Genomic DNA, 14,257 nt, shown 5'->3' with positions numbered 1-14,257 from the left:
TCACTGGTCAATAGATTATTTTATTTCTCTCACTATATGAAACTCAAACTCTTCATTTTTAGGAAAGGTAAGCTGTAACTTAGTAGACAGCAATACAGAAATATTCTGTCACATAGACTAGGTTCCATATAGTCAGTCAACTGTTTCTAGCTGTCTCAACTGGGATAGAGGCATTTACAGAGCTGGCTGTGCCTGGGCCTTCTTTGCGAGCAGCTTGAGATCTGAAATGCACTTGGCAATTGTCTCCTTTTCCTGTAATAAGGAAAGAGAAATCTGGTTAGACCTCTCCAAATCATTAAAGGGTATAAACACCATAATTCCTACAAGAGCTTGAGGTTCCTACAGAACCTCAGGATGGATTACTGGCTTAATATGATAGACCACTAGAAATTATTTAACACAGGGGCGAGGCAATTTATTTTAAGAAAATCCAGGGCATTAGTTAAAATCCCTTGGCTCACAGCTTTTATAAGTGAAACCTGTATAGAGTTTGAAGCCAGATACTCCCGTAACCATGTGCCATTGCTGTTAGCTTGCACAGCTAACAGGTGCTTGAAAAAGACCAACCTAACAAATACCAGTAATATGCAAATATTAAGAAAGAATGAAAATAATTTTTCATCTCTTTTCTATACTTCATGTTTTCCAAGTTTCTTAAATAAGTCTATTACTTTTATGTAAAAGACAGTTTATTAAAAAAATATAAAAACAATTAATCAAATGTTGATAGATCCTGTTTTTGTAGTCCTCCATGGTTATGGAGAAAATGATCAGAAATGCCTAAATATACTATATATCTGGGAAAGAAGAAACCAAGTCATTAGTAAATAAATAAAGAATATAAATTTAAAAAAGGAAATCAAGTCTGGGTAAATAATAGAAAACACTGCTTCTCTATCCAAGACCAATGAACTAAGCAGCTGGTAAGAAGAAATGAAATGGAAATCATGGAATTAGGAAACGGAAGGGGATCAGAAATAGCCTTGTCCAGTCTCTATGTCTTACTGTGAAATTAAATATGTCAGTTAACATTACCCAAATAATGGAACCTGAATACAAGTCTGCCACAACCAGTGTCCTCAACAATCTTTCCATGGTTTTTGACGTATGAGGTGAGAGACCCTTTGGTAACCAAACTTTGAGGAAAGGGGAAAGCCACCATGGCAGTTGTGTAGCATCTTTTAGGTTACCAGTATCCAGAAAAATGAACCAGGGCCACCCCACTGTCTCCAGGCTAAAGACTCCTCGCCAGCTATTCCTATCCTAACAGAGCATCAACAGATGCTTGTCAGAGATATCAATACAACTCCAGAAGCTTCAAAATATTGTGTACCTGCTGTGCAGAGAGGCTCTGTACCACGTGCTTCTCCACCCAGTTTACCATGTGCTCCTGTTCCTTTCGACGCATCATATTCTGCACAGAGATTTGATAGTCCAGGCGATTCTTCACCTCCTTGTATACTCTATGCAGCCGTTCCCGGTAAGTAAGCTCCAAGGCCATAGCAATGTTATTCTGAAGCAAAATTAAGAAATGAAGAAAACTGTTTGCATAGTTGAAGGATCACTTATACTCTGAGGATTCTGCCAATTGGAATACTCTACCCCTTTCTTGTATTTTATGCCAAATTCTTCTAATTTAATACAAATACGTAGCACATGCATGTGGTAAAAAACTCTAACAGCATATGGTAAAAATATATTTAAAAATATATGCAGTAAAAAATAAGTCTCCTCCAGCACCCCCATAGGCCACCATCTTCCTGTATTTCTTGTATTCCCTCCCAGAAATATTTAATAAACAAAATATAGGTATTACGCACATATACACACACATCTTTTTTACAAATTATGACATGTAGACCCACCTCAATTTTAAAAGTTACATTGGATTCTACTATACTGGAGTCCCATAATCCATAATTTACTTAACTAACCTCTATTAATAAATCAGGTTGCTTCCAATTTTTTCTACTACAAATAATGCTGCATAAATTGTATGTGTCTTTCCACTTATGTGTGAATACTTGCTGGGTCAAATAATAGCTAACATCTGTTGAGTATCTACTATGTTCTAAACATTGTGTGGCAATTCCATTAAGTCTTATAATCACACCATGGGATAGTTACTATTAGTACATCCATTTTACTGTGAGGAAACTGAGGCAGAAGCTAATGAACTTGTCCAAGGTTAGGGAGCTAATAAACTGTGAAGCCAAGAACTGAATACAAGGAATCATGCTACAAAACTCACGCTCTTAAAGATCCACTTTACATTGTGATTAATATTGTCAAATTTCACAGAAAAGTTGTATCACTTCATTCTCCCACAGCAAAACGAATGCCTGTTACTCCAAACCCTGACCAACAGTGTTTATAAAACTTTTTATCCTCTGCTCTTCTGATAAGAGGAAAATATCAATTTTAATTGTCATTATATAAGGAGAAAATTTACATATTTAGAAGCCACTTACATTTACTTATTTCTTTATGAACTGTACATGTCCTATGTCTAGTTTTCTACTGGGATGTTGATCTCTCCTAAAATTACGCTTTTGTGTCACCTGGAATGCATGAATTCTTCCCAACTTGTCATTTAGCTTTGTTTGTGGTAATTTTTACATGTAAAATTTAAAAATTTTTTTATAATATCAATTTAACAATTTTTCCTCTTATGGTTTCAGGATTTTGTTGTATCTAGTAGAAAGGTCTTCTCAACTCGAAGAGTATCGTATTTTTTTCACGTTCTCTTTTTCTACTTTTATGATTTCATTTCTTGTTTTTTTTTGTGAGGAAGATCAGCCCTGAGCTAACATCTATTGCCAATCCTCCTCCTTTTTTTTTTCCCCCAAGGCCCCAGTAGATAGTTGTATGTCATAGCTGTACATCCTTCTAGTTGCTGTATGTGGGACACGGCCTCAGCATGGCCGGAGAAGCGGTGCGTCGGTGCGCGCCCGGGATCCGAACCCGGTCCGCCAGTAGCGGAGTGCGCGCACTTAACCGCTAGGCCACGGGGCCGGCCCATATGATTTCATTTCTTACTTAAAGATCTTTAATCCATTTGGAATTTTAGTATAAGGCGAAAGGTAGGAAACCAACTTTATTATCTACAAAGGTACCGATTTGTCTTCCCTCCTCTAAGATGAAAATGCCATCTATCTAGATTCCCTTATGTATTTAGGTCCTTCTCTAGACCCTCTCATCTGCTGTACCAATCTGACTTCCTATTCATATACTTGTACCACACTATTTAAAGGTCTTTATAATTTTATACTAAGTTTCAATATTTGGTAGGTCTGTTTCTCATTACTTCTCTTTCAGAATACTCCTGGATATTCTTTTTATTTTTTTCTATTACTAATCAATTTGTCCAAGTCCCAGCATCACCCACCCTCAGCCTATTAGTATTTTCTTTCTAGGAATTTGTTAAATTTAGAGATTAAAGTAGAGAGCATTGGTTTCTTTATAATAGTGAGTCTTCCAATCAAACAACAAGTTCTAAGAACGTTATACCTCAAAAGTACTTTACATTTTTCAAAGTACAAAGATTATACATTTCTAGTGAAGTTTATTCCTAGGCATCTTTTCCTAAATGGTATATCTTTTCTCAGTATATTTCCTAACTGACTGCTATTTGTATATAGAAGGCTACTGATTTTGTTTATTAGATATTAATTTTGCACCAAGACATCTTAGTGAATTTGCTTATTGTTTAAAGAGTTACTTTGATTCTTTTAGGTTCTTTAGGTATATAATCAGAGAATCTATAAATAAGGATAACTTTGCCTTTTCTTTTCTAATTTTTATACCTTTTATTTTGTTCTTTTATTTAATAATATCAGATACTACCTCCAGAATAATATTGATAAATAATGGTAACAGGGATATTGTCATCTTCTAGTCTGTAATGAGCATCCTTACAGGTACCTGTTAAATATAAAGGCTTGAGATATTAATCTCAAGTAGGCCCTTAACACTTCTAAGCACATTTCTTTAGTCCATTCACTCTCTGCTCTTCTTTCTCCTTAAATCTCTAACATCTCCTTGACTACTTTCACTCTCAGCAAATGACCTTGCTTCCTATTTCACTGGGAAAATGGGAGCAATAAGAGAACTTCCACAAACTTCTACCACCACATAAATGAAGCTAACTCAATCTATACTCCAGTACTTTGCCTTCCTGTCTGTAACTATGACTGAACTGTCTATCCTCTTGGAGTCAATCCCTCCACCTGTGCACCGTATTCCAGGCCCTCTGGCCTATTGAAAGATATCACTCCAGCAAATTCTTCCCCCCTTTCTTGCATCAATTTTTCTCTCTACTAACTTCTACCAGATGCTAACAAGTAATTATACTTTCTATCCTTTAAAAAAAATCTCTCTTAATGCCTACATCTTCCCCTCCTAGCTACTAATTTCTTTGCCCATAATTACAGTAAGACTCCTTGACAATTTTGACAGGAGTCTATACTCTGACTCCAATTTCTTTCCTTCCATTTTTTTTCTTCAACCTACTCCAATCACTTCACTAAAATAGCCCTCACCAAGGTCACCAAGAACCTTTGCGTTGCTAAATCCTATAGCAAATTCTTAGGCCCTTTATTACTTGACCATAAGTACGGTGACCACAAATTAAAATAGCTCTTATTTTCATCTGTTTTCCTTGTGTTCCAGTCTTACGGCTTTAAGTGCCACCTGTACACTCATGACTCCCTAATCTCTAACCTAAAATTCTCCCCATCAATTCTAGACAGCTATATCCAATGGTCTATCTAACAACTCATTTCAAACCAATGCATACAACACCCAAGGCTATCTGCAACAAGGCAATCAGAATGACCCTTCAAAATGTAAATGAGATCACATAACTCCTCTGCTTAAAAGCCTCAGTGACTTTCTCTTTCATTTAGCATACAAGTCAAAGTCCTTACAGAAGCCTAGAAGACTTTACAGGATCTAGCCCCTGGCCGTCCTCTACCTTGCTTCCTTTTATTCCTCCCTCACCCCCGTTCCACTACATTGACCTTTTACTTGTCCTTGACTGTAGCTAGCAAGCTTCTCGGTTTAGGGCCTTTGCAATTGTTCTTCCTTCTGCCTAGTACACTATTTCCCCAGAAATCTGCATAGCTTGCACCATTAATTCTTTCAGGTCTCTGTTCAAATATCACACCAGAGGCCCTTCTGGACTACCCAATAAAAATAATAACTCCCTCCTCCTAAAATCTCTTTTCCTTTAACACCAGTGTGTTGTTCTACATAGCACTTATTACCAGTTGACATTCACACCCACTAATTATATTCTGTCCTCAACCCCCCGTTAGAAAGTAGACTCCATGTAGGCAGAAACTTTGTTCTGTTCTCTGCTGTATTCCCAGCATTCTGCTTTGACCAGAGTCTCCAGACAGGAAAACCTCAATAAATATCTATTAAATAAATATTTCATAAATAAATAAAAATTCTAATGACTATCATTTGATTCTTATGAAAAAGCTACATCTCCAAAAGCCAGTTTTGTGTGTACATACATATTATATATGAGGCAGGAAGCATTCTGCAGTTGTAACCTAAATACGCATGGAAAGAGGTTTTAAAATTTTCTGAGGTTTTCAAACATTAATGTGTTTAAGAATCTTTAGGGATCCTGCTTTAAAAGATATAGATTCTTGGATAGCTCCTAACAGAGGTTCTGATTCCGCAGGTCTTGGAACGAGCCCAAAAACGTGCACAAAAGACGACTCTGATGCATGTGGTACTGAGACCACACTGAGAAACACTGGCCTGGATCCTTAATATTTCAGAACCTTACTCTACCTTAGCATCTCAATTTTCATCTATAGGTGCTTCTATAACTTAAAATTTCAATATAAGGGCATCTCACTTTAAATATCAAGCATAAAGTACTGGGCTCAAAGTAAATAATAACAAAATACTTGAAATACATTCCTAAGGTTGTTTTAGAAACTAAATATTTTAGAATTTAATTATGCTTTAACCATAGGACGAAGTTCTACTGATATCTGAACTTGCTTTGTGAATTTGGAATGTAAGGTATCAGATTTTCTTATAGCAAGTATACTAAGGAAGATTTTCTTATAGCAAGCATGTATGAACTACACAGCACGTATTTCACCTACGGCCTTAGACAGTGCATGCTATTTTTTAATCAGCTATAACTTGATGACTGTTTTCCTTTTGTTTAGATCCAAAATGTGTTCTTTTGTAACTTTTACTATTTCTAATTTTAGAGTAATAATTCTAATTATTTATCCACTTGGTAGGTCTTAAATGTCTAAATAGCTGTAATTGCCAACCCCTACCCAAATCTTCTCTTTTCAAAATAAAATATGCTCAATCTATTCAATCATTCCTTACAAGAGATTTCAAATTTTTGTTTTAATTGCACATAAATGAGTAACTTCATCCTCCTTAAAAAGTTCTGAAACCTACCCTCTGGACATCAAAAAGGTAATGGCGTTTTTGAACCAGTGCCTGCTGTGACTTCTCCAGATCAATTGCATCCTGGATCTGTTTGATGGAAGCCTGTTTCACCTCTTCTAGTTGGGCAATTTTTTGCTGCAATTATGATATTTACAACAAAGATCAGTGAAAACAACAAAGGTAAAAAAACATTCATTTTATGTTTCCTAAAGTTATATTCCTTATTTGTGAAAACACCCAGAAAGAAACATACACACATATAGGGAGAAATGCACAAATCCTTAAAAGGAATTGCCCACAACAGCTACCCAATACAGTCATGCACCACATAACAATGTTTTGGTCAATGATGGACCACATATACGAGAGTGGTCCCATAAGATTAGTACCATACAGCCTAGGTGTATGGTAGGCTATACCACCTAGGTTTGTGTAAGTATACTCTCTGATGTTCACACAATGACAAAATTGCCTAATGACTCATTTCTCAGAACATATCCTCATCGTTAAGTGACACATGACTGTATCTCGTTAATGAACAAAACTATAGAAAAGCTGGACAAAGTTTGGTAGATTTTAAAAAAATTTATCTCAAATTAGAAACTAACATTAACACTTAGAATTGTAATCATTATTATTAGATTCATTTCTATACACTCTTCCTCCAACATTCATATCAAAAACATCACTTGATGCTTCTACTGTGGTCTAAAATGGGAAATAAGGTTTAGGGTTCTTACCTCATTGAGTTTATCAGCAAATTCTCCAATAGAAGCACCATATTTTTTAACTATATAGACAAGAAATCCTATTGTTGATATGGCAGTGATGGTCTCTGGAGTAATCACATATATTTCTTTGGATAGAAAATACAAGATAAGCCCAGTTCCGAGCACATAGGGTCCTAAAAGAAGAAAGAGATATTTTATGATGGATATGCTATGCCTAAAAGGGGAAGAGAGAAAGATATTTCTGCATTTGATTAGTTGAAGGCAAAGTTAAGTAATGATTTAAAATAATCAGATTCAAAGACAGAACACTGGATCGAGAAGCAGTATGGCAGAGTTGAAAGAACAAGGATCTAGACTGAAGGAAATCTGACTGCAACTTACAAAAAACTGAGCAATATAAACAACCTCTGAGCTTAGTTTCCCTCATCTGTAAAATGGGAACAATCTCTTCTTCACAGGGTTGATGAAATTGAGAAATAAAATATGTAAAGTGTCTAGCACAACTGCTGAACAAACAGGAACTATTATTGTACAAAGATGTCAGGTTACTTTCTGAAGTAATTTGTGCAGCAAAGTATATTATTTATTGAATGGGAACATTGATCAGGATAAAATTTATCCATTCTTGCCTATTTTTTTTTTTTATAATTTTATTTATTTATTTTTTTCCCCCAAAGCCCCAGTAGATAGTTGTACGTCATAGTTGCACATCCTTCTAGTTGCTGTATGTGGGACGCGGCCTCAGCACGGCCGGAGAAGCAGTGCGTCGGTGCGCGCCCGGGATCCGAACCTGGGCCGCCAGCAGCGGAGTGTGCGCACTTAACCGCTAAGCCACAGGGCCAGCCCATTCTTGCCTATTTTCATTGAATAGAAACCTGACACAGGAAATAAGCAAAAAACAATTATAAAGTAGTATGTATGTAAAAGGCAGAATTAAATATCAGGATTCTCCATTCCTGTAGCATCTAATTATAATGCTTCAAATATGGCTACCATTTTCTTTAACCAGGCCAGTTCTGAAAGGACACAAACTATGATTTACACGTCTTTAGGATTTTCCTCTGTGCCTCACAAAATGTTACACAGGGACAAAGCAGGCCTTTAGGGCAGCATTTTACAGTGTTTTTGAGCAACACTAGAACCAAAGGATGTTAGGATGAATGATGAGAATAAAAGGGTTACAGTCTCAAATATATTTTACCCAGTTTGCTATAAAAAGTTTCAACAGCTTTTTAAAAAAAATTTGCCTTTAATATATAAATATTAAACGTGAAGTTACAAAAAACGCCTATCATATGTAACATTTTAATCATCTATGGAGATCTGAGGACACTAACGTTTCCTTTATTTTTTGGTGAGGAAGATTAGCCCTGAGCTAACATCTGTTGCCAATCCTCTTCTTTTTGCTGAGGAAGATTGGCCCTGGGCTAACATCCATGCCCATCTTCCTCTACTTTATATGGGACACCCCCACAGCATGGCTTGATTAGGGGTGCACAGGTCTGCGCCCGGGATCTATACCTGCGAACCCCATGCCGCTGAAGCAGAGAGTGCGAACTTAACCACTACGCTACCGGGTCATCCCCGACACTGATGTTTCTTGCAATTTCAGTTAGGGAAACGCTATTTTAGGCCACTCCAGGGTTAAAAAAGAATCTTTGCTTTCCAATGTTCCACGGTCATAGCAGTATTTGGGTATAGCAAGAAAGGTAGTGTATGTAGTAGAAAGAACACCAAACTCAATGGAAGACCTGGGTTCAAGTCCCATTCAGTCACGAGAGAGAGAATAAATCCCAGTAAATTCTGTTTTCTAGCTCTTCTGGGTAATAAAAATGTCTTCATAGGACTATTGTAAGGACTAAACAATGTAAGCGAAAGCATGTTGCATTATAAAAATGCAAAGTTTCAGAACAGTTTACACCTTTTAAAAGGGGAGAAACTGATAAATATGGTACAATTTCTGTTTTCATGCTTATATATACAATTTAATAGTCTCTATTGCTTTACCTGGCTTTCTTATCTACAGCTCCTCCCATTACCTGACAGTTTATTACACAGTTACTCATTTCTTCATTGTCTAACGTACAATAGAATGTATGTTCCATGATGCTAGGCACCTCAGTTCACCACTGTATGCCTAGAACAGTGCCTGGCATAAAGCAGGCATTCAGTAAATTTGGTTTATCAACAAATGGAGGGCTGGCCCCGTGGCATAGCGGTTAAGTGCTCGCGCTCCGCTACTGGCGGCCCAGGTTTGGATCCCAGGCGCGCACCGATGTACCGCCTGTCAAGCCATGCTGTGGCAGCGTCCCATATAAAGTAGAGGAAGATAGGCACAGATGTTAGCCCAGGGCCAGTCTTTCTCAGCAAAAAGAGAAGGACTGGCATGAATGTTAGCTCAGGGCTGATCTTCCTCTCTCTCTCTCACACACACACACAAAATAAAATAAATTAACAAAAACAAAACAAAAACAAAAACAAATGGAGAAAATGCTATAAAATAAAGTTAAAATTCCAAACAAATTTATTCGAAAGAGAAGTTAAAGCAAACAAATAATTGTAATATTGAATCACTTCCACAATTTCTTTTTAAAAACAGCTGACTTGTTTTTGTGGTATATGTGGAAGTGGTAAGAGGCTACTAAAATCCTAGGTTAACATAACCCATACCATCCAAACATACTGTCAAACACAGGGCAAATGCTCACCTGTTACACCAGTTTTAGGATAAAGGAACTGGAAGAATTCCTCAGGGATCAGCCCCAAACGAACTTTTCCTCCATATTCAGGAAGAGGTGGTACAGGGGCAAGTCTTGGCTGCCCTGTGTGAAAGATCCTTGTTGCCTGCAATACCCTACAGGTAGCAATTATACAAATTTAAAGCCCATTCTTTAAAGAGAACACAATATATAAACAATCAGCAGAAACAACGAACGAGGATGAGGATTGAGGCAATTTCCCACTAACTGTCATAATGGAAAGAGAACTGACTAGGAACAGGAAGGTTAGGGTCCAATAATTAGCTGTGTGACAAGAGCAAATGACTTACTTAAAGCCGTATGTAACCTACCCAATACTAGAATCCCTTCTATAGGTCTCACAGGTCATCTGTCTAGCACTTTGCGTGTCTATTATTAGCACTGAAGTATATAAGAACATAGATTCTGCAGTCAATTTGGGTTCAAATCCCAGACCTGCCACTTGACCTTGAACAAGTAACTTAAGCTTTCATAATCTCGGATTTCTCTAAATAAAGTGGGAATAAAGGCTATTACCTTATAGGGTTGTGAGGATTAAATGAGTTAACACATGTAAAGTGCTTAGAATGGTGCTTGACATAAGGTAAAATATGTAAGTGGTTAGCTACTACATGCGCACTGTGTTGTGAGCCCCTTCATGGCAAGAACTTGAAGCTTTTTGAATCTTCTCTGTGACAGGGTGCTAACTAATCACTGTGAAACGGGCCTTTTCAGTGTTGGGTAGCTCTAATTATGTTTATCTTTAACTGAACTGCTACGTACATCCATGAAACTTCCAGCCATTGGCTCTAATTTTATTTTTCTATGTAAGATAATGCTCATGTATCTGGGTTAAACATCTCAGTTCCCTCACAATCCTGAGTGTCCCCCACAAGAAGCTCTCTGGTTTTGTTTACAAAAATGAGGTAATGTGGAACTAAATATAATACTCTAAATATAGCTTGACCAATTCATTCATTCTACAAATATATATTGAGAACTTACTACTGCCATTATTGGGCTTGAACTATTGTACTATTATTGTGGATTTGCAAACTATTCTTGTATTAGATTGCATTTTTAGCAGTTATAGCATACTGGTGTCTCATTAAGCTTCTGATGAAATAAAATCTTCTGGTCTTTTTCACATCTGCTGTTAAGCTTAGTCTCCTTCAAATTCTCCGTATGTTTTTGTTCTCCAGCTCCCCACTCTCTCTACCTCTACTTCCTTGCAATGTAAGAGTTTATATTATTTCATTGATGGGGTTCATTGTTTGTCTTCTGAATATTATTTCTGCCTCCCAATGTATTACCCACCCCACCAACTTTTGAAATCTGGGAATCATGCTTGAGATTCTTTCATTTAAATCAGGGTTTCTCAATCTCAGCATTATCGACAATTCTTTGTTGTGGAAGGCAGTGCTATGCACTGTAGAGTGAGCAGTATCCTGTGGCCTTTATACACTAGATGCCAGTAGCGCTCCCCCCTCCCCCAGTGGTGACAACCAAAAATGTCTCTAGACATTGCCAAATGTCTCCTGGAGAGGAAAATTGTCCCAGGTGGAGACCAACTGATTTAAATCGCAGCATTAGAGAACTTGCTTTAGTCTGACTCAAATCCTCTTCCCAACTGGCTGTCTTTATTCAAACCTTCATCATCTCTTGTCTAAACCAGTTAACAATCCAAAACCGGGTCTCTGCTTCTCATCAAATACCCCTTAAACCTAGCTCCCTCCACCCTGCTGCCAATGTTTCTAAAATGCAAATTTGACTTTAAAACTCTCCAGCAGGCTTTCTCCTGCCTACAGAAAACAAATTACTTAGTATAGCATACATGATTCAGCACCTGTCAAATTTTATAACCTCATCTTCCTTTATTCTCCTACCCTTCAGCCATATGGTCCTACTTACAGCTCTCAAAAACAAACAAAACAAAAACATGCTTCATACCGCTCCTTCTGCCTGGTATGCCTTTCACTTAGTGACTGCCAAGCCCAATTAGCCTCCAGAACATGTCAAGCATATCCTTTATACAGGCCTCTCCAATCTTGGACTAACAGTCATTCACTCAACAAAACATCTACTGACTTTCTACTTATGTCAGGCACTGGGAGCATAGCAATGAGCAGACAAGGTCCCAGCCTTCACCATTCTAGTGGGAGTGTGGGAAGTGTGAGTGTAGAGGTCGACATACCATTTCAGGCTGCTGTTAAGTGCTATGAAGAAAAACGGAGCAAGGTAAGGGGATAGGGAGCAATGGAGTCGGGGAAAGGCTTTTTTAGTAGGAGGTCAGATGACATTTGAACCAATAACATGTGGAAAAGAGAGAAGAGCAAGGACAAAGATCCTGAGACAATAAGAAGTTTGGCAGTGTTCAGAGGAACAGCAAAAAGGCCAGTATGCCTGGAGAATAAGCTTAAGAGATTGAAAGGAAATAAATCAAGAGGTAGGTTGGGATCAATCCATGTTGGGCCTACCAGGTTATGGTAAGTTTGGATTTCATTTCAAGTGGGATGAGGAGCTCTGGAGGGTTTTAGGTGGGGGACTGACATAATCCCTCCGGCTACTGTGAGAATGGGCTGTAATGGGACAAGAATAGAGATGCAAGGAGACTAGCTAAGAGACTACTGAACGAGCCCAGGTGAAAGCTGATGGTGGTTCACACTCCAGTAGGAGTGGAAGAAGTGGTCCGAGTCCAAACATAATCTGGAGAAGAGCCCTGCTGATGTATTAGATATGGAATGCAAAAGAACGAGAAAGTAAAGATGTTCCTTGTATGTTGTATATATAGTTATTTTATTTGTTACCTGTATTATGACTATTTGTTTGGAAATATTATCATTATTTGTATGGAATCTTTTTTCTCTCTGATAAATTGAAAGTAGTCAATTATAATCTCATTTTAACGCATACACAAAAATTACTTACAGATAGATTAAAGCCAGTTTTTCAAGCCATGGGATAGTTATCAAATTGCAGATGTAGGACTAAATTTGGAAGCAAACAGAGAAATCCCAAAGAAAATTGACATGTTCTATGACATAATATTAACAATAACAGCTGCTAACATTTACTAAGCACATATTGTGTAGCAAACACTGATTTTAGAATTTCACAGGAATTAAGTCTCTTAATTCTGATAACCCATAATGTACTATTCTCTCCATTTTGCAGATGAGGAAATTGAGGTCACACTGCTTGTAGGTGGAGGAGCCAGATGTACCCTGTTCTATCTCTGGAGTCCTCACTCTAAACCATTACTCTATAGCTGCCTCCTCTCTCAGCTTGTGTGTGAGCCCCGTGAAGGCAGGTAGTTAGCCTTACTCATTTTTATACCTTTGGTTATGTAGGTGGCAAGATAAATATTTACTGAGTCAATGAATGACTTCTCTGACTCTTACGATGTGGCAGTCAAAGTCGGGAACTGGGAGACAGACTGAAAACAACACGCTTCACTGCTTTAACAAACCTTGTTCTTGGGTATGCAATCTAGGAACTCGGATCCGGGCTGTGGCAGCTCTGTCTAGCTGAAGGTCACAGGGAGAGGGGTGGGGCTTAGAAAACATCAAAACCGGTTTCTAGTTTAGTGAGAACATATCACCTATGCTCTTAATCTTTGCCATTAGGTAATACGACGATGTTTCAGGCAGTTACCGGTGCACAAGTGTTTGAATGAGGCTTCAAGGGTTCCAAAGTTACCTGAAGAAAGGTAGTTTCTGGCCTAAAGCTAAAAGGAGGTTACCGAGAAGTGAACGAAGGGGAGTATTAACCCCTCACACTCACCCTGGACCGAGGACGGCCGCGTTCTTCAGAGAGGGGGCTGCAAATACACAAGGCGCAGGTCAGCAAGCTCAAGGTGAAATCTGGGTTGCCCCTTCCTCGGTCCCCGCGGGGCCGGATCACTAAGGCCACGCGCCCTCTTTCCTGTCCCCTGAGACCCCGCGTTCACCTTCGGAGCGGCGCTAATCACTCCCTACTCAGGCCCAAGTCTCGCTGCGCCTTCCTTCACCCCCTTTCCCCCAACTCCCTCCTCGGAACGCTAGACGCGCTTCTTTGCAATCACTCTGACAGCCTGGACCAGGGTCTACATCTCTCACCCGCTGTGGCGGCAGCAGAAAGTACCACCCGGGACAGCATGGTCAGCGAGGGTCAAGGCGTGGGTCCAAGCGTCCCAGTGACCCGGACAGAAGAATCTGTCAGGGACAGGAGCAAGATGGTCGCTCCCAAGTCTCGTGAGAAGAGAACGTCGTGCCTTCTTTGCCATCAACTTCGCCTCGAATTTTTTTTTTTTTTATCGCGAGAAGAGGCAGAGAGCGCTGAGAACCTGTTGCCGGAGGGCGGCAGCTGGAAAGC

At 38.7% G+C, this 14,257-nt stretch overlaps 1 protein-coding gene across 1 annotated transcript; it reads right to left on the bottom strand.

Annotated features, from left to right (window-relative positions):
• Positions 1 to 14,129, bottom strand: ATP5PB (ATP synthase peripheral stalk-membrane subunit b). The gene is made up of 7 exons (XM_058538782.1): positions 14,002 to 14,129; positions 13,688 to 13,724; positions 9,875 to 10,020; positions 7,176 to 7,339; positions 6,445 to 6,570; positions 1,334 to 1,513; positions 1 to 252 (listed from the first exon to the last, which is right to left on the bottom strand). The coding sequence occupies exons 1-7, from the start codon at positions 14,039 to 14,041 to the stop codon at positions 175 to 177; spliced, it is 771 nt and encodes a 256-aa protein (XP_058394765.1). The 5' UTR covers positions 14,042 to 14,129; the 3' UTR covers positions 1 to 174.
• Positions 14,130 to 14,257: the final 128 nt, after the last annotated feature.

The sequence above is a fragment of the Diceros bicornis genome, chromosome 4, assembly GCF_020826845.1.
Source record: "Diceros bicornis minor isolate mBicDic1 chromosome 4, mDicBic1.mat.cur, whole genome shotgun sequence".
NCBI classification, from domain to species: Eukaryota; Metazoa; Chordata; class Mammalia; order Perissodactyla; family Rhinocerotidae; genus Diceros; species Diceros bicornis.
This window is presented reverse-complemented; position numbering and strand designations above follow the sequence as displayed.